The 27,507-nt window shown below is 31.1% G+C and overlaps 1 protein-coding gene across 9 annotated transcripts in view; it reads right to left on the bottom strand.

The window, feature by feature from the left end:
* Window positions 1-27,507, bottom strand: part of LOC145292080 (cys-loop ligand-gated ion channel-like) — a 1,494,476-nt gene that overhangs the window by 416,966 nt on the left and 1,050,003 nt on the right. For all 9 annotated transcript variants that reach the window (XM_080138143.1, XM_080138147.1, XM_080138146.1 and 6 more), the window contains one exon: window positions 15,200-15,247. In XM_080138143.1, the coding sequence (XP_079994269.1) occupies window positions 15,200-15,247 (48 nt within the window). The remainder of the gene's footprint in view (window positions 1-15,199; window positions 15,248-27,507) is intronic.

Below are 27,507 nucleotides of genomic sequence, written 5' to 3'. Positions count from 1 at the left end.
ACATATTCAACCTCAGTTTGCTCCCGTCGATTTAAATATTCTATATATGCAAAACATTTATTTGGAAGATTAAAATTCCTGCAGATTTCTAGTTTGTTGTGATTCAAAATATTTCACTTTTAATAGAAAAGCTAATCCAAAAGCCAAATTGGGATACAAATCGCTAGGAGAAGCCTTACTTTTTGTGTGAAAATATTTCTATTATAAAACTGATTGTAAATTTACAGGCGTTGAGCATTTGGTCTTGGAAGAAAAACTAAAAACTTAATGGATGCTAAAATTGTACAACCGCACTTGTTCCACCATTGTTGAAATCATATAAGCAAATGAAAGGAAGCTTAATATATATCTATTATATATATATATATATATATATATATATATATATATATATATATATATATATATATATATATAAAAGTGAACGTGTGTGTGTCTGTCTGTGTACATTTTCCTACGCAATAACTATGTCAATCTTTAGTCTACAGACTGGAAATTTGATATACAGGGTACTGAGAGTTTGGAAAATCTTTGTAATCCATTTTTGGCCAGATATTTGGCTGTTAAAGGGTCAAAATTTAACGATTTGACCTTTGATATCTCTATAAAACTCCTCCGCCAATTTGTGGTCTAAACACTTGAAATTTTAGATATAGGTTTCTGTAACACGGATCTAACTTAATAACTTGACTCGAGCCCAAAACAATAAATGCTAAGGGATCATAATAGGGGTCAAAGTTTAAAAAATTGACCGCTTTTGTTTTCAACATACACCCCTCCAAACACCCGAGCAACGTCGGGCTGAAATGCTAGTATATATATATATATATATATATATATATATATATGTACATAAACAAATATACACACACCTATATCTATCAATCTATCTCTCTCTCTCTCTCTCTATATATATATATATATATATGTGTGTGTGTGTGTATGTGTGTGTGCGTGTGTGTGTGCGTGTGTGTACACATATTTATATATCCATTTTTGCAAATTCAAATAGAATAAGTTACAATTTTTTTAATCTATCAAAAATCAAAGATTTGTTCAAATTTAACTTGATTTTTGGAACTACACTATATATGCCTGGATTCCAGACTCTACTCTTTGGGCCTTACCGATTACAATTTTATTAATCAATTGATTGACTTGGTAATTATATATTTGATTTATGTTTTTTATCTTATTATAGTGAAAATGCATGGAAAATTCCTTTAAGTTCACAAAAACATGTGATAATTTTCAAATTCCTGGTAACCAATGATGCATTTTTATTAATGTTTATCCACTGATGAAAAGTTCCGATCTTTGAAAATGTATGGGTTTAGAACTTTTTTTTTATATTGATTCCTCTTCTGAATTTTTGATGGATAAAGAAATACTGTATTTTCTTAATTTTTGATTTTCATCATCAATTTTTCTTGTTTTTAATTGCTCTATATAATATATTGAGCTTTTATTATATCGAGCTATCTATCATAGAAATATGATTATTTGTTTATGCCTACAAACGCTAGTATTTCATGCTTTTGCAATCGTCAGTACAGGAAGTGACGGTTGCCAATGGTCAAAGAAATTGAATCCCATCACGAAGCCACTTTTGGTTCCATTAGCAAGGAATCTTACTCCTGGGCCACAGTCAACCATCACGAGAATTAAGAAAAATTTAACATTTATAAAGACAAATACAAATTCTATCCTAGGTGCTTTATTTTCTCTAACTATTTTCCAATAAAACACTTAGGATAGAATGGAAGATTATTAAAAGGGCCAATACTTGCCACTCATTAAACTCATTATGTCCATTATGCTTATCAGAAAAACTTGTGATAACTAGGTTTAAGGATAGGGATAAACTGTTAAATATTAAACAAGAAACTGCTATATCCTGCAAACATTTCAGAGTACATGCACTTAAAGAACTCTAGGTTAAGAAGATCAGAACAACTACGATTACAACTATCCCCATCCAATAACCTCTCCCCACCAAATGAGGATGAGTGAGGTCGTAACTATGATCCTACTCGTATTGATTACATGTCGCTTAATATTCTACTCTCACAAGCAGTTATAATATTACTAACCTAAATAAATACCTGTATGATAGTATATCTGAACCAAGCGAGGAATAGATTGTTAGGTGAACCTCGAAATAATGTGTGCATGTGAATATTTTTGGGTGTGTGCATGTATGTGTATATAATCTGTATGTATATGTATATATACGTGGGTAAAAAAAAGGGTAAGTACTACAATATATACACGTTTCTATTCCGTTTGTATAGACTAAATGCTCTAATTTTTTTATCATATGTTATTATATATTATTATTGTTATTATATCGTTATATATCTTATGTATATCTGTGTAAACCTCGAAGGAGTGGTTGCTAGTAAAAAAACGTACAACTTGTGAAAAAGTAACAAGCAGGTGGGGGCGGGTAAAATAACTATGCGTGTGGGGTTTGATAAAAAGAATTATGTAGTGAATGAGTTCATTTCTATTTCTATTTTAGATGTATTATGTTGTGGCAGTGTACATATATATGTTTGTATTTTGTGTAAATATGTATGTATTTACGTATGTATGTGTGTATGTATGTGTGTATATGTGTATGTATGTATACATGAGTGTGTATGTGTGTATATATGTGTATATGTATATATATATCTGAACTATTAAAATCGGCTGTTTCTTATACGATGATTATAATAATGTATATTACCAGAATGTATGGGTGTCTAGGTATATATGTATGTATGTTATATATGTATATACACGCCTGTGCAAACTATAATAATACGCTGTTTCATATAAAGGGGTTACCACACTACTGAAGTTAAAAGTCAACTTATTGTTAAAAAAGGTTTTTGTATTTGTGCATGTAATGTTGTGTATCTATGTGTTGTGGGTGAGCGGGTGTCTGTGTGTCCACGTGTGTATATATATGTTAGTATATACGTGAGTCTATATTGATATCTATATGTCTATGTGTCTCGTATATATCTGTGGGGGGTTGAGGACGCGTATGGATGGGGATTGGTGTCTGCACCTGCGGATAGTCTGACTGTGTATATATATATATTTATTGAGACGTGTATCCGGTCGGGGTCCACAGGTTTTTAAAGTTCCCAAATCGACAGTCTTATTATTGTTATTATTATTGATATTTTTAGTGTTATTAATATTATAAAAATTATTATTATTAAGATTATTAGTGGGATTAATATTATTAGTTTTTGCATAATAACAGTCATAACATATAATATGCGGGTTTTTACATGGATGTCTGTGTTTGAGGGTCCGTGCATTGTTATAACTGCGTATGTGAGTATAAATATAAACATTTTATAACTGTATGTGAGTATTATGTATCTATGTATGTGTATATGTGTGTATGTATACATGAATGTATCAAAGGATGTTGATAACTTTCGTTTTTTTTTTTGTTTATTTTTATCTATTTGTTTATTTCTTTTTCTTTTCTTTTCTTTTATTTATTTATTTAATTTGTTTTAATTTTATTCTTGTGTATCTTTATTGTTATTGTCTGTTTTCAGTGCGTGTGTGTGTGAGTAATATACAGCGAGCGGTGTATATCCACTCCAGAGTATAGGTATATGCGTAGAGAGTGTGTGTGTGTGTGAATTGAAATACACCGGTCAACACTCAATAGCCATGAGGAATGTTTTTAATTATTGACCGCAAGACGAAAATACTAAATTCTCAAGTACCTTATACCGTAAAACCAAAAGATGGGATAGATAAACTTCAAAAAGGGATATAAAAAGAAGGGAAGTAAAAAAAGTTTATTATTTTCAAATTTCAATTTATCCTCTCCCCACTCATAACCCCCACCCATGTTACAATCTAACTTTGTAAACGAAAATAAGAAAATGTTTTTGTTTGAAATATCAGTTCTCGACGATAATTCTTGGCCTGAAACTTAATCCCCCAACGCGGGTGATGACAGAAACATGTATGCACATATGTAGCCATCAATGTTTGTATAAATAAATTTAATATACCTGCTCTGTTCACTCATTGAGCACTCTTTGTTAGACACATATTGTTTCATTGGATGTACTTCTCGGAAACTAAACTCTACTGGCTAAATATATATATATGTGTGTGTGTGTGTGATCTTCCAAAATGTAATTATCGTTTCATGAACTCCTGAATAGACACATTAAAAAGGTAAAAGAAACACATTTACAATAATACTTGGGAAATATAATCATACAGATTTCTTTATATATGCGTTTTACACAATCTCTAGGAACACACTATATATATATTTTTTTTTTAATACAAAATAAATGTTAGTTTCTTAAATCGATCAATTATTTTCATCAGAATAATAGCAGAGAAACCAGCAATTGTAAAAGACGGGCAAATTTTCTTATAATGACTACTTTAGGAATTTTTTCTCTTTTATTGATAATGCCTGGGTTATATTCGGATGACGAACGTTTCCATTCTAAAGCAAGACTAAAATTAATCGGAATAATTCTAAACTTTTATTTAAACATTCAATAGTAAATTGCAGTTTTAAGATGAGAGAAAAAAAAACTAAGTGGAACAAACTGTCATGGAAGATCTTTCGTTTTATAAGCGGAAACAAAATAGCTGCTCACGAGTCACCTACTGATAAAGAAAGAGAGAGACAAAGAAAGGATGAAGTAACGTAAACTAAGGTGAAATTGTCGTGTAAAAGCATTAATTTTGAGCAACAAATCCTATTATATATAAATCTTGGTGTCAATGTTGAAATTACCTGAGTCATTTCTGAAGTCTTTAATTGTATTACAGAATAGCTAATATAATTAAAGGAAATTACTTTAGTTCAATATGTACACAAATTCTATTGAAAACTATAAACAGCTTTGTATATATATATATATATATATATATATATACACACAAAAGGAGACATTTTAACTAGTTTGTTGTCTGGAATTTAATTAAAACTTTTTTAGACTTCATCGTATACATATATACATCAATATATGTGTAATACATTTAAATATTTTGCTTTGAAAACTATAAATGCTTACAAACTGGGAAAGATCGTATCCTTCAACAAAAATTCCTTGCATCAAACAGAAAAAAGGATTGTCCCGATATCGATCTGTACAATGTCTAGTTGCACTAATGAAGGAGAGAGCTGACGAAACACGTTTGCGAATAATTCTCTTTCTCCCCATATATATATATATATATATATATATATATATATATGTGTGTGTGTGTGTGTGTGTGTGTGTGTGTGTTCATGAAAATACGGGAATAAAAGCGTTCGTGTAACGTAACAAATACATTATATATTTTCACATATTGTACTTGCATGTTATTTATGGAAATCAATAATTTTTAGAAAGTCTTCTAATATAGACAAAACCATAATGAATACTTAAATGATTTTGTTTGTCCTTTTTCCATATTATATATATATATATATATATATATATATATATATATATGAGTGAGAGAGACAGAGAGAAATATGAAAATATATCTATAGTTATTGAGCTACACAAAGATGTCAAGCTCAGTGTGGGGATGAAACACAGTCTGTTTGTAGCTTAATTGACATATATGTTTTCTACTTCATTGTTAAGCTCTACTCATGTATTGAGCACTGTTGTAGTAAATACTGAAAATCTATACACAATATATCACCTTATAATATTATACATCTACACATTATCTCTGCCTTCTGTCGGTACCTCTCTCTCCCTCTATTTCCTCTCCCTTTCGTTTTTCTCTCTGTCCCTCTTTTTCTTTGATATTCTCTTTTCCTTCTCTAACTGAACACTTGATCTTTTCCGACCTATCACTTCCTTGCGTACCTTCCTCCCTGCGCTTTGCTATCCAACACTGTGTGTAATCTTAAGTTCATCGTGAATTTTATGTCGCAGCAATCATCACTTTAACTCAATAAAAAGGTTAGCCATGATTGGTCAAGAACTAATTACTCTGTCATACAAATTAACTTGCAATGCTCTAAATAGACTATTATTAACGGGGACAACTCACACGGCAGATCCACTGACAGCTATGAATATTTATTAACAACTTCTAGCATATCTTCTTTTCCCCCTTCCTATCCTTGTTGACTCATTTATTTTATTATTATTGGGATCAACTACTACGGTAAAAAAAAAAAGATAATGTGAAAAAGAATATAAAATAAATTATTAATAATGGCGATGTGCCATCTGTCTGTCTGAAGCCAAAACTAAACTATTTCAGACTATGATACTATAGTACTACTGTTCTATAACTCAATTCGAGGGAGTAGTATAGTATCTGTTCTGTTGTTATGATATCATTCTTCCATGTATTACCTTCCACCTTAGGGGGTAAAATGTACGCCAGCATGAAATAGCCACAATATGCTGTTCATCAGCAAAATCTGCACTTACATTATATATATACTAGTAAAACTATGTGGCCAGAGGAGGCGCATATTTTTGTAAATTTGGATTATTAGGTTATTTTGACTTATGTAACCCCTGATTCTCTTTGCATATATCTTATCACGCTTGAAAAAAAATGAACCTATTGAAGCTAAGTAATTGGAACAGAACCCCTTAGTTAACCAACGTGGAGTAGCATGCTCTCATTCTGTCAGCCATGAATGACTAAAGTTATTTGCAATTGTCTTCTCAGTATCGCTGTATTGAAGACTGAACCTTCAACCTCCAGAAAAAATGTCATTTAGAATTGAATTTTTCCAAGTACTTTATACGTTACACCATCTGTCTGTGGATTAAATAAAAGGGTTCCATTCGAAATTGAATACAGATTTCCAAGTTCAACAAAATACACCTGAAGTAGGTCGATGGTTACATCTGCTGAAACGTTGTGAAAATAACATTCCAGATGAGAACAGCAGTCCAAATAATTCAAATAATCTAAATTATCAATCCTCTTCTAAAAAATTCACAAATATATATTTACTAATAATTCACATCACTCATCACTTGATACAGCTGTCTTCTTATTTTGAGTGATATAAAAAAAATAACTACAATTAACCAAATCCTTTGACATCGTTTAAGACATACTGACGTGAATAGGAGAGAACTTGAATGCTTACTAGACACTATCCTTGAATGTCTAAGGTCTTTCTGTACAGGGGTTTGCAAGAAAAACCTGGTACGAGGATATTTTTCCCTAGAAGTAAACCCTGACCAAATATTCAAAATCACAAAGTCTTCGCTACCCAAATAAGATCTCCTCGCTATGGCTACCCCACATTACATTAGCTTTGTGCCTTCTCCAAATGATATTACCTCAAGTAACTGCACGATGCTGGATACTCCACCAGACAAGATAGATTCTTATCCTGGAATCCAATAAGACTAAGAGACCAGAATGAAAGATATACTAAAACATATGAAAATGATTAATTGGGGAGAGGAAAATTATGTTCTCAATTTCTTTACTAACTCAGTGTTTGAGAGTTAAAGAACATTCGAATATCTATGTATCTCATACAGAGTTCAAGTGTTAGCCCCAGGTAGTGGGCTCGATTGAAGCTTCGACTGAAGTAAAATAAAACAAAAGAATTTCCGCCAATAAGATGTCTCCTTTGAATAAATAATAAGGACTCTTCCAAAATTAGTTTGACTACCCCTGTTCTGTTTCTTAGCGTCATCCTCTTTGAATAAAAGAAGATGGAATATTTTATCCCCCCCAAGCATAATCAGCTAACGGCAATTTGTCACTTCTTTTTTTCCTAATTACACACACACACACACACACACACACACACACACACACACACACACACACACAAAAAAAAAAAAAAGCATTCTCTGCCTTATCCTTTTTATGAATGAAATATTCTTTTTAAATTGCTTGATTCTAAAATAAATACAATTTGTTCAGTGTAGTTTGCTTTGTGTTACAAGTTTTAAGAATTGGGTTTGTTTTTCTGTGAAATAAGCACATAAAAATGATACAAGAATTAAGTTCAAAGTTAAACAGATTTATTTAACAAGTTATGATTGAGATTTTGATCATTTCTACCACTGGATGTGTAATGATAAACTCTCTCGATTTGGAACTGCGTGTCTGCGCCTCAAAAGTGTCATGGCCGAACTCCCTCGACTTCTCAATCCAAGGGTGATCACTCTTTTTTTTTTTCCTTGGAAGGAAAAAATATCTCTTTTCTTAGGTTGACGCAGACAGTTTGGTTATTTGTTTTACGGCATATCAACCCTTTTCGAGTTATTTAATGCTGAATCAATTTTGGAAAATGTTTTTATGCTTACCGTTCTTTGAATCTTCAAATACTTATTCTTGAAGTTTATTTTTGTGTTGTTTTACGGCATGTTAACCATTTCCTGATTATTTAATGACGAATTCAATTATTTTGGAAAGGGGTTCCATGCTTTTGTATATCTCAAATATATATTCATGGTGTTTGGTTTGCTTTTATTGCAGAGGAAAATTGTTTTTGTTTTTGACTATGCAGAACATGATCAAGATTTGCAAAGAGAAAAGACAAAAATAATAACATCAATGTTCGGTGCATTTTAGTTCAGTAACACAGTATCTTCTACAGCCTAGTATGGTAGCACCAGATGCTTAAAAAGAGGGAACTTTAGCACAATCATGCACACTAAAAAGAAACTTCATTTTTGATACAGACTCTACGCACCTTTAAGCCAAGACAGGCGAAACAGTGGAAGATTGCTTGCAAAATACATACAAATATTTCAAGCACAAGCATTGGTTATTCCAATGCAATAATGTCACTGAAATCGTACTAAACCCTCAGAAAAACATTAAAATTTAAAACTAATAATACATATATATGTTATACTTGTTCTAGGACGGGTATTCTATTACATATAGTTAATGAATAGTGAGAAAGAAAGAAATGTCTGAAGAAAAGAAAACATGACGGAAAGAAAGATATATTGATTGAAAGTAAAACCTACTTCACGCAATTCTATATTTACCCGCAAATGTTTAATGATTGAACAAAAGAAAAAAGATTCTATAATTGAAAACAATCGGAAAAATAACGATACTTTAAGGAAAATTTTTTGCTTTCTTAATTAGAGTCTTAAAAATATGTGTCTGGTGTTTCTTTTTTGTTTTTGTTTTTTGTATCCGGTGCAGTTGGTGCAAATATTGGTAAACAGCTTCGTCTTCAGGTAAGAAACATTTTGAATAAAAATGTTTTCAAATTATATGGCCGAAAGAATTTGGAAATTGAGACGGTCTCTTTTACAGAAGATCACAACTCTTTCGTCTTGCAATGTAAGGAGATTATGGTTGGAAAGGTGGGGGGTGAAAAGGCAGCATAGTAAATAAGGATTATAATCTTAAATGTTTATCGCCCTCCAACGGTGGGGAGGTATGACACAAAGTCGGGAAAATTGGATTTGAAAAGCTAGCGCCCCAGAGGAAGTGCTTAGGGATGCCTCAGACGATTAGGACCAAACTAATCCCCAATCAAAGGGTTAGATGATAAAGCCTGGCGGAAAAGACCTCTCAAAACTGCACAGAATCATATTTCAGTCAACAAAAAAGAAGCCATCTTAACAATGGCTTAGATTTTGGCTTTAGGGTCGGTGGAATTAATCTAGAGGGTAACAATATGTACGCCAGGAGTTTGGGTCAATGCCGAATTTGAAATTAGACTGTGATTGTTATGATAATTGCAAGGTTGAGACAATAACTGAAAATAAAAAAAAACATTGTATTGTTCTGTTTTAGGCAATCCGTTTGGAGAAAAGTGTTAGAAGCAATTGTCAGAATTATATCAACGATCGAGAGAAAAATCGAAAATACGCCAGAGATATACTTGTAGTTAAAGTGAGCCTTTTTCTCCCTATAGCAAGAGTTGGGGAGTTGATTGTATTTTTAAGGCAGGAGTGTAGTAAGGGAATATCGATATTCTCCGATGTACAAATTGCTAGCTATAAAAATAAAAAATTCTTGGATCGATTCATGATTTTTTTTCGAACACCTTCCGTATTTTGGGGACCAATAAAAGATTGGGTCATCAGCTTACAAGAAAACTATAGACTTTGTGCCCAGAGCACAATGTCTAGCTAAGTAAAAGTTGTAACCTTGCAGATCGGTAATAATCGATACAAACACAGTGGTATAGTTAACAGAAAATGTATTAATAAAAGTATGTTAGCGTAGTACACGTCATGATTCTGGGGTCATAACTACCACAAATCGCTATACTTACTCCTTTCTCTCCGCAGTTAGATGTAATACACGGCTGAAACGTTGGGAAAGTAAAGCCAGCGCTTCTATAGGCCAATTAAAAAAATACCTTAGTAACCCCCGTCGACATTCCCTGGGCAAGGGGGATCATGCATCTAGCAATAAACTTACTCCATCCGAAGCAATTTTTGGGAGGATAAACCTTCTAGGACTACCCAGAACTAATGCCTCCATCCGCCAAATAAAAGACCACTAAAATGACCCAGGTTCTGCCGGACTAATTGTTGAGATTGGAACCTCGGTCGGCGAGTGTCATACGTCAAATGAATGGTACAGCTTACTACACAGATGCTTATGTTTAATTATATTTCTTGTCTCCGGGTAAGTCCATTATTCCTGAAATAGGTAGCCCAGCTCACCGCATAACGGTAATTATCGAGGAAAAGCTGTTATATGTAACTCCCCTCTCCACATCGCTTGGATGGTTAGTTGGAAAGGCAAGCACTGAAGCACATAATTCCACGTTACTGCATATACGGCTTCGGACTGCTTTAGTTTTCCTCTCCAAGTTGACTATAGGCGCCTTTCTTATGAGCATGTATGGCCACAAGGCAGTGGAAGTTTGCTATAAGAGATTTATTTCTTAGATGAGCTGTCTTCTCAGATTGATGAGCTTCATCTACCCATAACATTGGTTTTCACGCACCATGTAACCCATCTGCACCTCTCGTATCAGTAGTAACAGTAACGGCATGTTTTATCAATAGAAGCAGTATATAATTATATAGGTAGTAGCAGCCTCATCAGACATATCTAAGCCACACAAGTTCCTTAATAGCCGTGGGGTTTCCAATCTCTTACTTCGTGGTATTCTGCCGATTAAACCAACTTTTCGTTATTTACCATTTATTTCGTTCTGATAAAAAAGATGTAGAATTTAATAAGCCTTATAAGCGTTCACAACTTTCCTACTTCTATTCTTAAATCGCAAAACTAAAACAATTTAATATTGAAAATATTTGTCAGTTTCAAAGGAGAAATGTTCCAGCAACAAGAAATTGTTAAAATTAAATTATATGAAAGCCGAAGTTATGATTTGAAATATTATCCACCTCAAAATGAAATATAAAATATTACTAAGACCACAGTTAAAAATATTTTATTAAACTATTCTTTTTACACACGTTTTCTTTGGCCGTCAAATGTTGACGTCTGTTTAGCAATCATTTAGAAGAATTTGTTTTTACTCTAAAATTAAATAAATATTTCGCACAATCAAAGTTTTTTTTTTTCAATAAATCATGCTGTTAAGAATATTGTTAATAACTTGTTTGACACAGAATGTGTCGGGGAGCAAAAAATAACTAATTCAAGAAAAATGGAGAGAAAAATGCATGGCATCTGAAAAAAAATATTAGTAATTTTTTTATATATAAAAACAACCATTTTCATATAAAATAATATGTAAACCGTAAAAATATCAATGTTCGTCTTACAGGCACCAAAAAATTTGGTGAGTTTCCTTTTTTATTCGTTTTTCTTTTTTATTTGGAAAAATAATATTTTGTTGTCTACACTAAACCTCATATTATTGAAAATACTCCGAACTCAAATTGATAAGCAAAAATATATTTTCCGCTTTTATAAAAATAAAACATATGAAAAAATGCTTTGTTTTGTTTATGTGTCTCAATATATATATATATATATATATATATATATATATATATATATATACATATATATATATATATATATATACATATGACACACATGTTAGATGTATATATTTAATTTGATATATATTACATGCATACATGTACCTTGATACATATATTACGTGCATATATATAATTTGATACATATTAAATGTATATATATATATACAGTTTGATAAAATAAATATGCATATATATATAATTTGATACATATTATGTGTATATAATTTTACATATATTTATTATATATAATTTGATACATATTTACTATATATAATTTGGTACATATTAAATCTATATATCTAATTTGATACATCTTAAATGTGCATGTATAGTTTGATACGTATTAAATGTATATGCATATTTTGATTCATATTAAATGTATATGTATAGTTTGATAATATTAAATGTATATGCATAGTTTGATACATATTAAATGTATATGCATAATTTGATACATATTAAATATATATAAATAGTTTGATATATATTAAATGTATATATATATAGTTTCATACATATTAAATATATATATATATATAATTTGATACATATTAAATATATATATAATTTGATGCATATTAAATATATATATATATATAATTTGGTACATATTAAATATATATATATAATTTGGTACATATTAAATATATATATATATATATATATATATATATATAATTTGATACATATCAAATGTATATAATTTGACACGAAATGTATAATAATATATATGTATATAATTGGATACATATTAAATGTATATATATATATATATAATTTGATACATATTAAATGTATATATATATAATTTGATACATATTAAATGTATATATCTATAATTAGATACATAGATACATGTGATTTGATACATATGTTAGATTACATATATGTAAGTTGATACCTATATATATATATACACACATGTAATGTGATGTATATATATGTATACGTAATTTGATACATATCACATGTTTACATGTGTATATAGGTAAATATGAAGAAAGCGCTGGCACCAAAATATTCCATCATTTTATAAAAAATAACATTTTTTAGCAATTTAGAGCTTTCAAAAATGATATAAAGAGATTAGGTTCATTTAATTTAACATAATTTTCGTAACGAGAGGCTTTTAGAGCTGGATATAATTCCTTTAGTATAACATTAGGAAATCCTATAAGGTAATCTTAGAAGAGACGACTTTAAAAATACACTTGTTTAAGAATTCAATATTCGTCAAGCCTGATGTAAATAAGACCGCTAACCATGAATATAAAGTTATCCTTTAGGCAAGATACAATGTTAAACAGACTGCTTTATAATATATCCATAGAAATAGGTTCACTTTCCACTTAGGTTATGCCAACTTAAACCCCAGTCGGTTCAAAAGCACCACTTATAATTTCAGATTTTGGCAACCTTCACGTGGCCTATTTATGTAAATACTTGATTCTAGAAAGAAACAAGGAAGTCGATACTAACAAGAAAATGGTAAAAAAAGCTTGTATCATGTTGATCATATCAATTTATTTTACTAATTAATGCACACTTATATAGTCACTGCACCAAGCTGGATACTCCATCAGACCAAATGAATTCTTGTCCTGGAATACGGTAAGAACATGAGACCACAAAAAATACTATGACATAGTTAAATAGTCAATTAGGAGAGAGGAAAATTAATTTTCTTTACTTCTTTACTAACTCAACATTTAGGAGGTAAAGGAGAATTTAATCAAACACTAGAACACCTATGCATCTCATAGTCATCAAGTGTTTACCCCAGGAAAGGGACCCCTTGATTTCTGAGATCTTCGATTGAAATAAAGTAAGACTAAAAAGTGTAAAGTTAATCTTATAATCTTAATATAATCTTATGATATATATAACATATCGATACAGAAGAAAAAAATAAGGACACATTCATTTATTTAAAAAAGAATCGCAATAATAGCTTTAATATCTTTTTTTTTCAATTTAAAAGAAATATGTTTATAGACATATCTAAGGAAGTTTTCAAATTGCGACAAATATTTTTGAAATACACATTTATGGAAGATTTCATTATCATTAAAAGAAAAATAAGAATTAAAACTTCAGTCACTTCTCATGATTCATTTTTTTACTTTCAAGCGGAAGTGATGTTTATTTTCTATTCACTTTTAACCGGAAGTGACGTTTTATACTCTATTTTTAACTGAAAGTGACGTTTTTTTACGATTCTTTTAATCAGAAGTGACGTTTTTACTATTCACTTTTATTAGAATTGAGTTTTTTTTTTATTATTCAATTCAACCGAAAGTGGCGTTTATTTTTTACTATTCACTTTTAACCGGAAGTGATGTTTTCATTTCAAAATTCACTCAATAATGCACAAAATGATAAGTGCTTGTTTAAATATATATTCAAATACGCTAAATATGTAATATATAGAATAGTAATGGTTTCTTCGATTTACATCCAGCTACTTCTGTTTATTTAGCTATCTCATAGATATTATAATTTGCATTATTAAAAATAAATTCTAAATTGTCTGCTTTTGACGATAACGTAATTGATATTTCAGATGACAATATTATCTAGTGCAAATTAGAATCTCATTTACAAATATATAAACTTTATAGGTCTTTATTTTGTAGTTGTTGATTTTTAGCTGGACATACGCATACACACTTCCCTTTATATAAGAGGTTACAATATTGTTTAGTGTAAATAACAGCACCATATTAAAGGACAGTGTCATAGTGCCACGCTTCATAACAATATGTACACAAGTGATGGCATAAAAAATATTTAAATGAAAAATGTTTTCGGACGTATTTTATGTAAGGCTTACAGGTCTGAGGCTGTGGTCCATGACATTTCTAACATGATGGTAACAGTAAAATGAAACAAAAAATTTAATAATTTTTGTTATAAATAATTCTATATAGCTTCCAATTATAACAGATAATACAATTCGTTTCCAATTTTTACGTATAATATTAATATGAAAATAGTTTTGAAAATAAATGGATGAAGCTGAAAAATAATATTTTTATAAAGAGAAATGAAAGTGACCTTTGTATACGATTACACTGTAGACAGATTGTGTAAAGTGATTGTTACACACATTTTGTCTTTCACTTTTATGGAAAGTTGCAGATGAGAATATATCAAGAGCAAGATGATGCTGATGCTGGATGAGAAATCATGGTGAAATAATGCAATTTGAGATGAGACATTCACTTCTCTTTTTCATTTTTTTCTCAAGAGAAAATGACACTTACCTTATACTCTTTATCTTTCTGTTGCATAGTTCTTCGTTTATGACATGGCTAAAAGTTAAGGAAAAAAAAGAGAAAAATATTGAATTAGACAGATAATGAAATTGAGATTATTTACCATTAACTTTAGCATTATGAGCAAAAAGTATTTCCTTCAAAATTTATTAACTTATATATATATATATATATATATATATATATATAACTACTTAATTTACTCACATAAAATTAATATACGAAAGTATAGATTTATGCGTAAACTTTAAGTATTTACTTCAAAAGTGCTCAATACGTAGGTAGAGCTAGTTAGTAATTAATAAAATATATATGGTGATTAAGCTACACTGAATATTCGGCGTTTCATCCACTGTAGGACTCCTCAGGCTTATATATAAGAGAAAGTAGTTAAAAAAACATGTTAAAAAACACTTTGAAAAAGAGTTTAAAAAAATATTTAATTTGAAAAGGAAACACTAAATAAATGGATAGTCCTTAATCCACGGAGTTTCGAAGAAATACTTTCCTTCTCATCAGAGGGTAGGATTTAGCAAAATGCGGAATCGCATAATTGGAAGATGGTCCAAACATATATATATATATATATATATATATATATATATATATATAATGGTATAATCGCGTTGACACACCGGTTCTCGTCAGATCACCAAATCTAAGCAACATTGAGGCTGGTTAGTACCAGATGGGTGACCAAGTAGGAATTCTAGGCGCTGTATATGCTCTCCGCTTATCTCAGCATTTGTTTGCAGTCATGCTCTAATACACTACACTTGCTACTGGTATTTAACAATGTTGACTTAGGAGAGGTGCGGTTGGAGATTGCACACTTCCTGGCACAAAAATTTCACGCACAGGCACCACTACGTGGATATACATAGTCTGTCAAAGAGTGAAGGGCCCTAATATATATATATATTCTGTAGAAATATATTTTATGGCGTAATGTGAGCATATTGTAAGGTATTTAAAGTTTCTCTCCCAATTTTTGGATTTTTAGTCATATCAAAACGCACCATATTCTTTTGATGGATTGAGTGTTGCTATTTCTTCTGATGAGTTAAGGACAAAAAAGATTCAGTGATCGATATAATATTTAAGTGATTGATTTTGTGCTCTGAAACAGATACTGTGAAGAATTGTAAATGTCAACTGAATTAAAGGAATAAATTCTAAGATGGCCAACATCATGAAATTTGGAATATAGATTTTTGTCATTCATTCATTATATATATATGTATATATATATATATATATATATATATATATATATATATATATATATATATGTGTGTGTGTGTGTGTGTGTGTGTGTGTGTGTGTGTGTGTGTGTGTGTGTGTGTGTGTGTGTGTGTGTTAGTGTTGGGATAATTAATCAGAATCGGGAATCAGAAAAAATCGAAGCTTTTAGTGGTATCCGAAACGGTTCCTAGAATTGGAAAATTTTGTACATATTTTCCGATGCTAGAAGCGATTCTTTTCATTTTCTTTCTATATTTGATTTTGTTTAAAGCAAAATTTCCACTGCTGATAGTACTGATAAAATAATAAATATTAAAAAATTTTCAACTACCAGTAAAACTAAAATCTATAGATCACTTTCTCCCACAAACGTATTTTAATGCTGGAATATCTGAAAGGAAAACTTTTATAATCGCCAAGAGTGAAATACTCTCATAAACTCTCTCTTCGCTGTGTCCACCTATTTACCTTTAATAAGATAGATAACTAATTAGGTAAAAGAATACTAGTCTCTCCCTCATGTGTGACTATTTCTCTAGAAATAAACTTAAAACTACAACTCACAACGAACGTCTTAGTTTTCTTTTTCTATACTCACATAAGAATCGATGCTTTACTACCGTGACAGGGCCAAAAATCGGCTTTGAAATCTAGTGGTCAAATCCCTCATCTTTACCTTATTTACTCTTTCCTGCAACAGATGCATATCTATTTCTGTTTTATTGTAATTTTCATGGCAGGTATTCAACTAAGTTTCTATGGATGGTTTTCTACAGTGTAATATTCATAGCAGATACCTGTCGAGTTACAACAACTGCTAACAATTTGCGTTATTATATATCTGTGCTTAAAACTAAACTTAAATTCTTTGATCAAAGTTTCTTTCCGAGAACTGCCCTTCTGTGGAACACATTACCCCGGGCTACTTCTCAACTGATTATATATTCTTAAGTCTTACTGTTACATGATAAGGGCTGTCCCCTGTTCATGTAAGTATAAAAATAGAGAGATTAGTTAAAATGAAAATAAGAGAAAGCAGAAATCGAACCCTGGACATAAGTTTTAAAGAACAATAGGTTTAAATGGAATGTCCAGTAAATTGTTAATTCGGATGAAATAAATAATAAATAAACTATTCAATTGTTAAAAGAATGTGGATAATAAAATATGGTTAAATAAATTAGATATGTAGGTTAAATTCCTTTGTGGAAACAACACAAGAAAAATAGGTTATTGGGAAATCAATGTCGGAAACGTGCAAAGTCGCGCATGTTGAAACACGTGAATTTTGCTCACGTGGCCGGGATGCATGGATTTCTCAATATAGGAGGTGGGAGTTAGTTGGTCGTGGAGAGAGTCAGAGACAGTCAGAGAGACAGTCAGAGAGACAGTCAGGGGAGACAGAGACAGGCGGACGTCTGAAGCGAGACGTCACTTCAGAAACTAAGATGTGAAACTTTGAGTTCTTAACGAGGAAATCCCGACCGGTCGTAAGAAAATAAATTATCATGTGTTTTGGATAAAGCTCATCTTTGTGTTTGTGATTTCTACAAAAAGGTAAATTGTATTGTTATTATATGTCTGTGTTATAAAATGTCATTACAACAACATCTCTCTCTCTAAGATACAACATCATATGTAATAAGACAAGAACTCTCACTAAGACACGTATCATTACTAATAAGAACTCACGTAACATACGCACACAAGTGGTATCGTCTAATAATACTAATAATAATAACTATATAACATTACGTGAGCAAATACCCGTCAAGGCGTCCTCTTAAATAAACAAACACTACCCAAAATGCATCATTACCAATAATCACCCTGCTTTCTCGCCGGTCACCTGACACTCATTATCCTTATCTTCGAGTGGCGTTGGTCTTGATAAGCGGTGACACCCTCACCCACATTCACAAAGTAGAAACTCCTACAATTGTATTAACGCAAGAAAATAATTTCGAATATGATTTAAGTACAAAATAAATTTATTTGGAATCTAATTTCATTGTTCCAAAATAAATGCCTCCTATACTTTTTATTCCTCCTGAAGAGATCAGAGGGGGATGCAAATTACATGGTCCTGATGACTGAAATTATGCATTCATGACCTGAAACTATCATCTTTCTCTCTCTTGCAGATATTGACGGTGTGAGACTCTAATAAGCAAAGTGAATGAAAAACAGAGATTCATCATTGAATTCCTTCAGGTAGAAAAATTTGAACCGATGAAAATTTCTGAGCACCGGTTGAACGTTTATGAAGACGATTCAGTTGGTGTCAGCGCAGTCAGAAAAGGAGTTTGTTGATTTAAAAGTAGTGACAGAGATGAGAGTGACAAAGCACACTCTGGACTTTTACGTTCATCGGCGGCAAAAGTGTGCAATGCGAATGGTAGGGACTATGTATAAAAATGAATTCTCGAGTACAAAAGGTCGCTTGTTTTAATGATACCACTCCCGTATTCGTAGCTCTTCAACGTTTTAGTTTTTGAGTTAAAAAAATAGGAGGGGGTTACTTTTGAAACGATCCTCATAATTAATCATTTTAAATTAGTTACTTATACGTAAATTTGGGCATTAAAAAAAATTGTCGATAAATCTTTTTCAATTTTAGACATGTCACACAGGGAAATGAAAAATAGCTAAAAATGTGGATATAAGAAAAACAACAGAAAATCAAGCGTGTGAAGTCTTTAATTAATTTGCCAATGAAACAATTTTGCAATTTGTCGTTTTGCATTTTAATAAAACAGAATATATTGGCCAGTTTAATTTTTCTTTTCTAAATCAGATGTGTATGACAGGTTGGTTTGTCCATTCTAAAATAGCTATTCAATTTATATATATATATATATATATATATATATATATATATATATATATGTATATATATATGTACATATATATATGTATATATATATGTATATATATATATATGTATATATATATATATATACATATATATATACATACATATATATTATTCCACGTATACTCCTAGAAATGTTATTTCAAGGTTATGGAGGATGTATTAAGTATAAAAACGATGTTGTTTTTTTATATTTAATATTTTATTTTGATATTACAAGTCGCCTTCCGGTCTTGGTCAGAAAATGTAGCAAAGTAAGTAATTTAGCTATTTCGTTGCATTTTGTAACCAAGATTAGATGACTGCTTAAATATCGAAAGCAATATCATTTTTATGCTTTTTACACCCTCAATTACTTTAAAATTATATATATATCGCTAAAATGTCAGCAACAACAACAATAATAAAATAGCTTTAAAAACAATAAAAATAATATCAGCAGGGGCTTATAGCGTAATGGTATACGCACTCAAATATAGAACCTATAGTTCGAGGTTCAAGCCCTAATACAGTCAAACTACGTTGATGAGCTATAGAGCAGCGAAACATGTGTACATAGAGTACTGTTTTAAAATATATATATATATATATATATATATATATATATATATATTAAAGCGTACTCTAGTGTAGTTTGACTGTATTAGGGCTCGAACCTCGAACTAATATGTGTGTGTCTTTAGATTACTATCTATTAATAATCCAGATACTTTAGCATTTTAGCTTGGGCTAATTTTCAATATGCTGCTTTTTATTCAGTATAATTCCCATATATATAGTAAGTAATATCATTATCTCAAAGTTTCCAACTTGTGGTTTTTCAAAACAGGCATCCAAGTTGGCTTCCCCAAATAATTATCAAATGTGGAATTTCACGACGCATTTTAAAAATATTAAACATGATTGGAGCATTTGAAGTTCACTAAAATCTAGGAAAATGCTGATAACTCATTACCAAGGCCGAGACAACAGCATATTCTTTTCGTTATTTTGACTCTCGCATGTGTATCCGTTGATATCTTATATGCTTTTATATAGAATGATGTGATTCGCGGTTGATTAACAGTATCTGTGTCGGATATATGCTCGAGAGTCAAAACAATGAAAAGAATAATCCCTATTCAGCTAAAGTTAGATATATGTATGTTTATATATTTCCATCAATAAGATTCATTCATGAACTAATTAGCAAATCATTATAAATTGTTGAATACAACTGCTAAGCATAAGGAATAATAATATGGGCTATATTTATTTTAATTTAGTTTTATACAAAAGAGGGGAAAGAGAGATGGAAGCTGCATATAAAAAGTCATATAGCTTTTTTTTAACATAGGCATCACCACTTATCAAGGCAAAGAGGCCACTCGGTAATAACAATAAGTAACACAAATCTCAATAACGGATGTAAAAACTAAAAGAATTATACGTTATTTTAAAAATAATTAAATAATATATATAGTCATGATCATATTTATTGGCAGGGTCTAATAAAAACTTTATTTTGTCTGAAAAATCCTTCAGATAAGGGTTCAATCAAAGGAAATCACAAAGTATAATATATTTTTTGAACTGCTCTTTCCAACTCAACAATCGGATTCCAAAAAAAATTAATAATAAAGAAATTACACACGATATTTCAAAATTCTCGTGTTCAAATTTATTGACACCGTAATTCTAATGATGAATTGTATGGCCTTTAGTCTTAATTACTTGCTGTAGTCTTTTAGTATAGTTTTCCACTAACTTGTAACATTCTTCAGCAGTAAATTTCACCGATTCCTCCTGATAATAATCCTCTAACTGAGCAAGATTCTTAAACTTGCTCTCCATTACCCTCAATTTTTATCCTCCACAAATTTTCAATGGGATTGATGTCCGGGTTCTGGGATGGTCACTTCAAAACATTGATATTGTTATCCTCAAGCCATTTCTTTGTCAGATTAGCCAAATGCTTTGGGTCATTATCTTGCATGAAGTGCCAACGTCGACTTAGCGACAGCTCTCTAGCAAAGTCCTTCAGGTTGTCATTCAGTATTTTAACATAATACTTCTTTTTTATTATGCCTGTGACCTTAACGAGTCGTACTTGTCCAGTGGCAGCAAAGCATCCCCAAAACATCAAACTACCTCCGCTGTGCTTCACAGTTGATATGGTGTTCTTAAGCAAGAAGGCTTCGCCAGATTTCCTGTAAACAGAAGAAACTATTATTGCCAATGAACACAAATTTCGTTTTGTTGGACCATATAACATGATTCCAGAAGGAAGCATCTTCATCAATATGGTGCTTTGCAAACTCTAGCCTTGCTTTCAGATGCACAGGTTTCAATAAGGGAGTCTTCTTCGGGTGACATGGTTTACAAACCAGCTCCCTTCAAAACTCTACCAACTGTGTGTCCGGACATGTTCACTCCAGAGTTTCTCTGTTCCTCTACAATCTCCCCCAGCAGTGATCCTTGGGTTTTGGTTGACATGTCGAACGATTTTTCGCTCTGCTCTCGCGGACAGCAGCCTTTTTCTCACCCAACCTTCCAAATTCATAACGTGACCTTGTGATTTGAACTTCTTTTCGATGGCTCAAAAATTGGATTTGGGTAGGTTTAGCTTCTTAGAAATCTTATTATAGCCCTCCCCTTTGCAATGACACGCTATCACACGCTTCCTGAGGTATTTGATGTGTTCCTTAGTCATAAAAATAACGAAAATTCCTTGATTTAAATTTCTTCAAAGCAAACGCTGTCTAAAAATTATCTGAAAAAGAACAATTTAAAAAATTAACATTAAATAAGCATAATAAGGCTACAAAAAGGTAACGAAACCATATCAAACATGAAATTGGTTGCAATTATACTGGTAATAGATGAAAATAATAAGCCGTGCCAATAATTTTGAACACGGTAATTTAGAAATTTCGTTTGTAATTCCTTAGGTATTCACTTTTTTTGAAATCCAATTGGTGCATCGGAAAGAGCAGTTCAAAATACATATGATACTACATAATAACCTCCGATTCTGACCATTTTTATGAGATTTTATTAACAAAATATGATTTTTATTGGACCGTGCCAATAAATATTATCATGACTGTATATATATATATATATATATATATATATATATATATATATATATATATATATACTATTTTTTATTATGTAATTAGGTAGAGCGATTAGAATGTAAACAAAGGGCAGATTACTAGATTACTTAAAAAGGACTCAGGGAGTGAAAAGAAAGAAATAAAACACAGAATCCCTTATAAAAAAAAATAAATAAATAAACAATCTTGCATTTAAAAGCGATAAATACTGTGCATAAAAATTGATGCGATTCCATGGTCTTGTAGTAAAACACTAGGCTACATATCCAGTGATGACGAGTTCGATCCTCATCAACAAGTTTAGCCATACTGAAGAAAAATGATACTTCGAAACATGCATGTGGATAACTTACTTTTAGACACGTAAAATATTGAAATAAATAAATATATATATATATATATATATATATATATATATAATTGAATAACACATTTAGTATGTAGGATCAGAATTACCCTCCATAGATAAATAAAATGAATTTAATTTTATTTCATTTGCTGCGAGCAACGTTGATATTTACACCGGTATAACCTATAAATAACAATAACTGTCCACACAGATTTCAAGAAATTTGAAAAGCCTACCGTTTGATAAAGAGATTTAGACACGGCCATATTGTAGTCAGCTGGAAAGCAGGCAAACGGAAGATAGTTCCACAGGTATGCAGTTCTAAGAAAAAGCGTTGTTCATGGAATCTACGTTAGGTTTAGGCATAGATAAAGAGTGGGGGAAATTATTGATAGTGTTTTCAACGAGACGAGTGTTTCTCGTGAAAGTTTGCAAGGGGGGCATAGTTTGGAGCTCAGACGAGCACTTGAATGAAAATAACGATAAAGCAGAAACAGGCTTGCCACGTCTCTTCTGTGAGAAAGAGGTTGCAGGGAAGAGAAAAGAACATGTTTGTAGTCTCTGGGTAAGCCCATTATTTTTAAAATAGGTATATCAGCTTACATCATAACAGTTTGTGCACGAGGCAAGTTTTTTTTTTTTCGTGTAAATTTAAATATAAAATATGTTTGGAAAGCAACAAAATAAGTATGCTGCCATTTCTTAACGCCATGGGCATACTAGAATGTTCATATTATTCTAAGCTTAATGCAAAATACATTAATATTCATTGCTATTTTGCTTTCATAATAAAACGCATGAACAATTCAAAATATATTTATAAACAAATCATAAATATAACTGAATTATCCATGAACTTGCAATAAATCGTAATTGTCAATTTATAAGCTATTGACTGTTGAAGAAAAAAGTCACAAAAGGCCCCAGACTATGTGTTGTCCTTGTCACCTAATCCAATAACTTTGTCTGTCGCCCCCCCCTAATAATATGACCTTAATGCTTAAAAACTGTATGCGTTAAATAAAAAAGAGCGTAATTCACCGAAACTCGATGCAGTAGTAGTAATAAGGCAGCCTTCTTTGTATATTTCAAAAAAGAGGCAGATGACAACTCATCTTTCCACGAGTTAATTTAAATACAAATGTTTCAGCAAAGAAGACAGTTATATACAAAGATTCGCAGATGAAAAAAATGTCCCAAAACAACTCGGACAGAACACATCTCAACAAATGTATTTTTTATTAAGTGGAATATTTTTACACAAAATTATATTCTCAAATAAATTTATTTAAAGCAAGCTCATTTCGTTTGTTCAATACTTTCGTTGTTTTTTTAATGTATTATTATTATAAATCTTTAATCACAATAAAATTGCATGATTTTTTGGTTTCTCTGTATTTCCCATTTATCTCCTATTATTCACTTTTTCCCCTTTATTATTTTCTAAAATATTTAGAAAATTATGCCAATTTCTTTTATATATCTACTTTGCGAAGCACACTCGGCAATAACTGCATCTCTGGAATTCATCTTTTGTTGAAAAAGAAACACGCATATATATATATATATATATATATATATATATATATATATATATATATATATATGATGAACTCTCCCGTCGATTTCGATGCATGAACTTCCGCCACAAAAACCAAGTTGATCGTAAATCCACACATATGATTATTTTTGTTTATATATATTTCACATGCCCCAATAATGTATAGTATTTAAGTAAAACTATTAATATTAACCCTCATATAATTCACGATCAAGTAGTTATAATAATAATAATAATAATAATAATAATAATAATAATAATAATAATAATAATAATAATTATTATTATTATTATTATTATTATTTAAAGAAATAACAATAGAACACATTTCTGCAAATTAAATACATTTTTAATAAATATTTGTTCTTCGATGTCAGCATTATGCAACTTGAAATTTACACATCACTTACATGAGGGACAATTTCTAATACATTTCATGTGTCAGTACGAGCGTGAAAAGTTACTATTCCAGAAGAAGATATTATATCGCCAAAACAAAGTTGGGTTTTAAATAAGTAGATATTTATTAAATAAAACCAAAAAATAGCTACATTGTTTTCACCTTTCCCACTTTCCGACCTTGTGTCACATTTTCCAGGGATGAGAATGAAATAAATACCATAATTGGTCGTAATCATGGCTCATATTTTCTGTAACATACTTTTCTGTACAACACATGTTTTTATCAAGTAAAATTTTTCTATTGAAAAAAAAAATGGTAACATTCAAGACATTTGACTGGGGTTGAATGGGGAACACTTATGCGTTTTTAGTTTTTATAATTTGCTAAGGGAGAAGGGACATGAAATCTCAACATTGTTTGGATAGAAAGTGAAAGATTATTTCCCTTGAGATAGTTTTCTCGTCAAAGCGATAATAAAAGAAAGCAAAATGACTGTGTGAGTAACAGCTAAACACCTTGAGCTGTTACTGGGTGATTATTTGAAAATACTTTTATATGGTGACAATAATAAAGCCCCATGAGAGAAAAAGAAATGCTGGCATAGACGCCCAGTTAATTTTGATAGCGGAATAAATTATCAGAGATAAATATATTCTCAAATTTATATACCAGTGATCTGATGACCTACCCTATACTGGAAATAGATGATTTCTTCTAGATACTATATATAGAATTACAATGAAGTATAACAGATGTGGTGGCAGTTATACATTGTTGTTGGCAGTATACATACCAGTCGAGGACCCCATCTTCACAATCAATCCACCAGAAACTTGGTCATTTTGATATACTTTTATCTGTTGGGCTGAGTTACTCATCTTGGCAAGTCCACCCACCTAACCCTTGCCTCTTTGGAGTGGAGTAAGTTTATTGTTTACTACCTGAGTTGCAACGACCGGGAAATGACTAAAAATTTTTTAAAAGGTCAGTGCTCTTCTTTTAGTGGCATGTCTTGATTCTCACTATCTCCCAACCTTGTGTCACATCCTCCTGCGGTGGGAACGAAGTGAATACCGTTATTGGTTGCAGTCATGGTCGCATGCTTTCTGTAACATACAAGGTGGGGCAGAGAAACTTGCTTATTTGGAATATCAATTTAAACTAAGAAGCAAGTCGCTCTGCCCCCCCCCCCGTCACATCACCCTATATTAGCCTGTACTAATCTAAATACACTCTTGTAAATATACCATCGTGCTGTCTTAATTATTATCTCCTCTTCAAGGTCAGAACAATTAGATTAAGTTAAAAATAAAAGTATTATTTAAAATTCTTACATTTAATAGCTCATAGACCTACACACCTTTCAAAAGATTTATTTTAAAACTAGAAGGGTTCCCCGCTTTGCCCGGTGAGAAAATACGCTTAAATATATTTTAATTCATGCAGATTTCATTGAATATTAAATTGTACCTAATATATAGTACTAATTTAAAAAGATTAAAAAAAGGACTCGATGTCATCAGCTAGTATCGAAACCAAAACATTTAATGCTCCAGCTGTGTTCCCTGCTGTTTGAGCTATCAAGAGATAGATAAGAAAATTTAAAATTCAACCAATTCAATCTATGAATGAATGTTCGCATGTGCAAAAGTAATAGAAATATGTCGTTCAGTTGAACTTAACAGTTTGCATTTCAACTTACCGACATATTTCTGTATGCGTTATTCATTTTTTCTTACACAGGAATCACCACTTATCAAGGCCCGGAGGCCACTCGAGAAAAATAGTTAATGGGTATACATTAGTCAATGTGATTATAGCGTAGTAAACATAAGTAGTGGGAATTTTGTAAATTGGATTACTTAGGGAGACGGTTCATCAAGAACTTGTTTACATTGGACTTGAAGACAATCAGATTGTAGTCAGCTGGAAAGCAGACAATCTGAAGAGAGTTCCACAGGCGTGCAGTTCTAAGAAAGAAGTTTTGTTTATGAAATGTATATTTAAGTTTAGGCACAGATAAAGAGTGTGGGAAATTAATAATAGTGGTTTTGGCTAGATGAGTGTTTTTCATGAAGGTTTGGCGAGTGAGGACCATAGATTGAAGCTCAGCTGAGCACTTACCATGAAAATAATGATAAAGCAGAGACAGGCTCGCAATGTCTCCTCTGCGGGAAAGAGGTTGCAGGGAAGATTCATCCAAACAAAGATTTTCCTTGTTATAAACTATCCTTGGTGTATAATTATTGTTCCCTGTTAATTACAGTGTCATTTGACAAGTAGTTTAAGAGTTTATCGGTTAAATATTTTCACATACACACTCACACGAATACATCTACTGTTTTATTTATAAAGATGAAGAAAGGAATTGCAGAATTTTCAAAGGTCATGTAGCTATTATTAACCTTGGTCGTAAACAAATTCCTATATTTGGTCATATAGATCTGGCTAGACAGCCTTCAATGGATTAAAAATATATTCTAAAAAAAAAAAAAAAAAAAATGAAATAATTAGATAAACAGCTGTTTATTTCTCATCTTAAATGTGTAACGTTTATGTCAAAGGTTAAATTGTTTTTACTATAAAAAATAAAACATTGACTGCGCGTACTTGGGAAAACTACACGAAGCAGATGCTTAAGCTGAACACTATGTGCAAAAATTGACATTTAAATATGGAAATCGTTTATGAGACCATGTGCACATAAGTGCGTCCACAATATTTTGCATATTCTTTACCTCTAATTCGTTTCTACTATTATA

The sequence above is a fragment of the Euprymna scolopes genome, chromosome 13 (assembly GCF_053919585.1).
Source record: "Euprymna scolopes isolate OS-2025 chromosome 13, ASM5391958v1, whole genome shotgun sequence".
Classification (NCBI taxonomy): domain Eukaryota; kingdom Metazoa; phylum Mollusca; class Cephalopoda; order Sepiida; family Sepiolidae; genus Euprymna; species Euprymna scolopes.
Note: the sequence above shows the minus strand (reverse complement) of the source record. Positions and strands in the feature narration are given on the sequence as shown.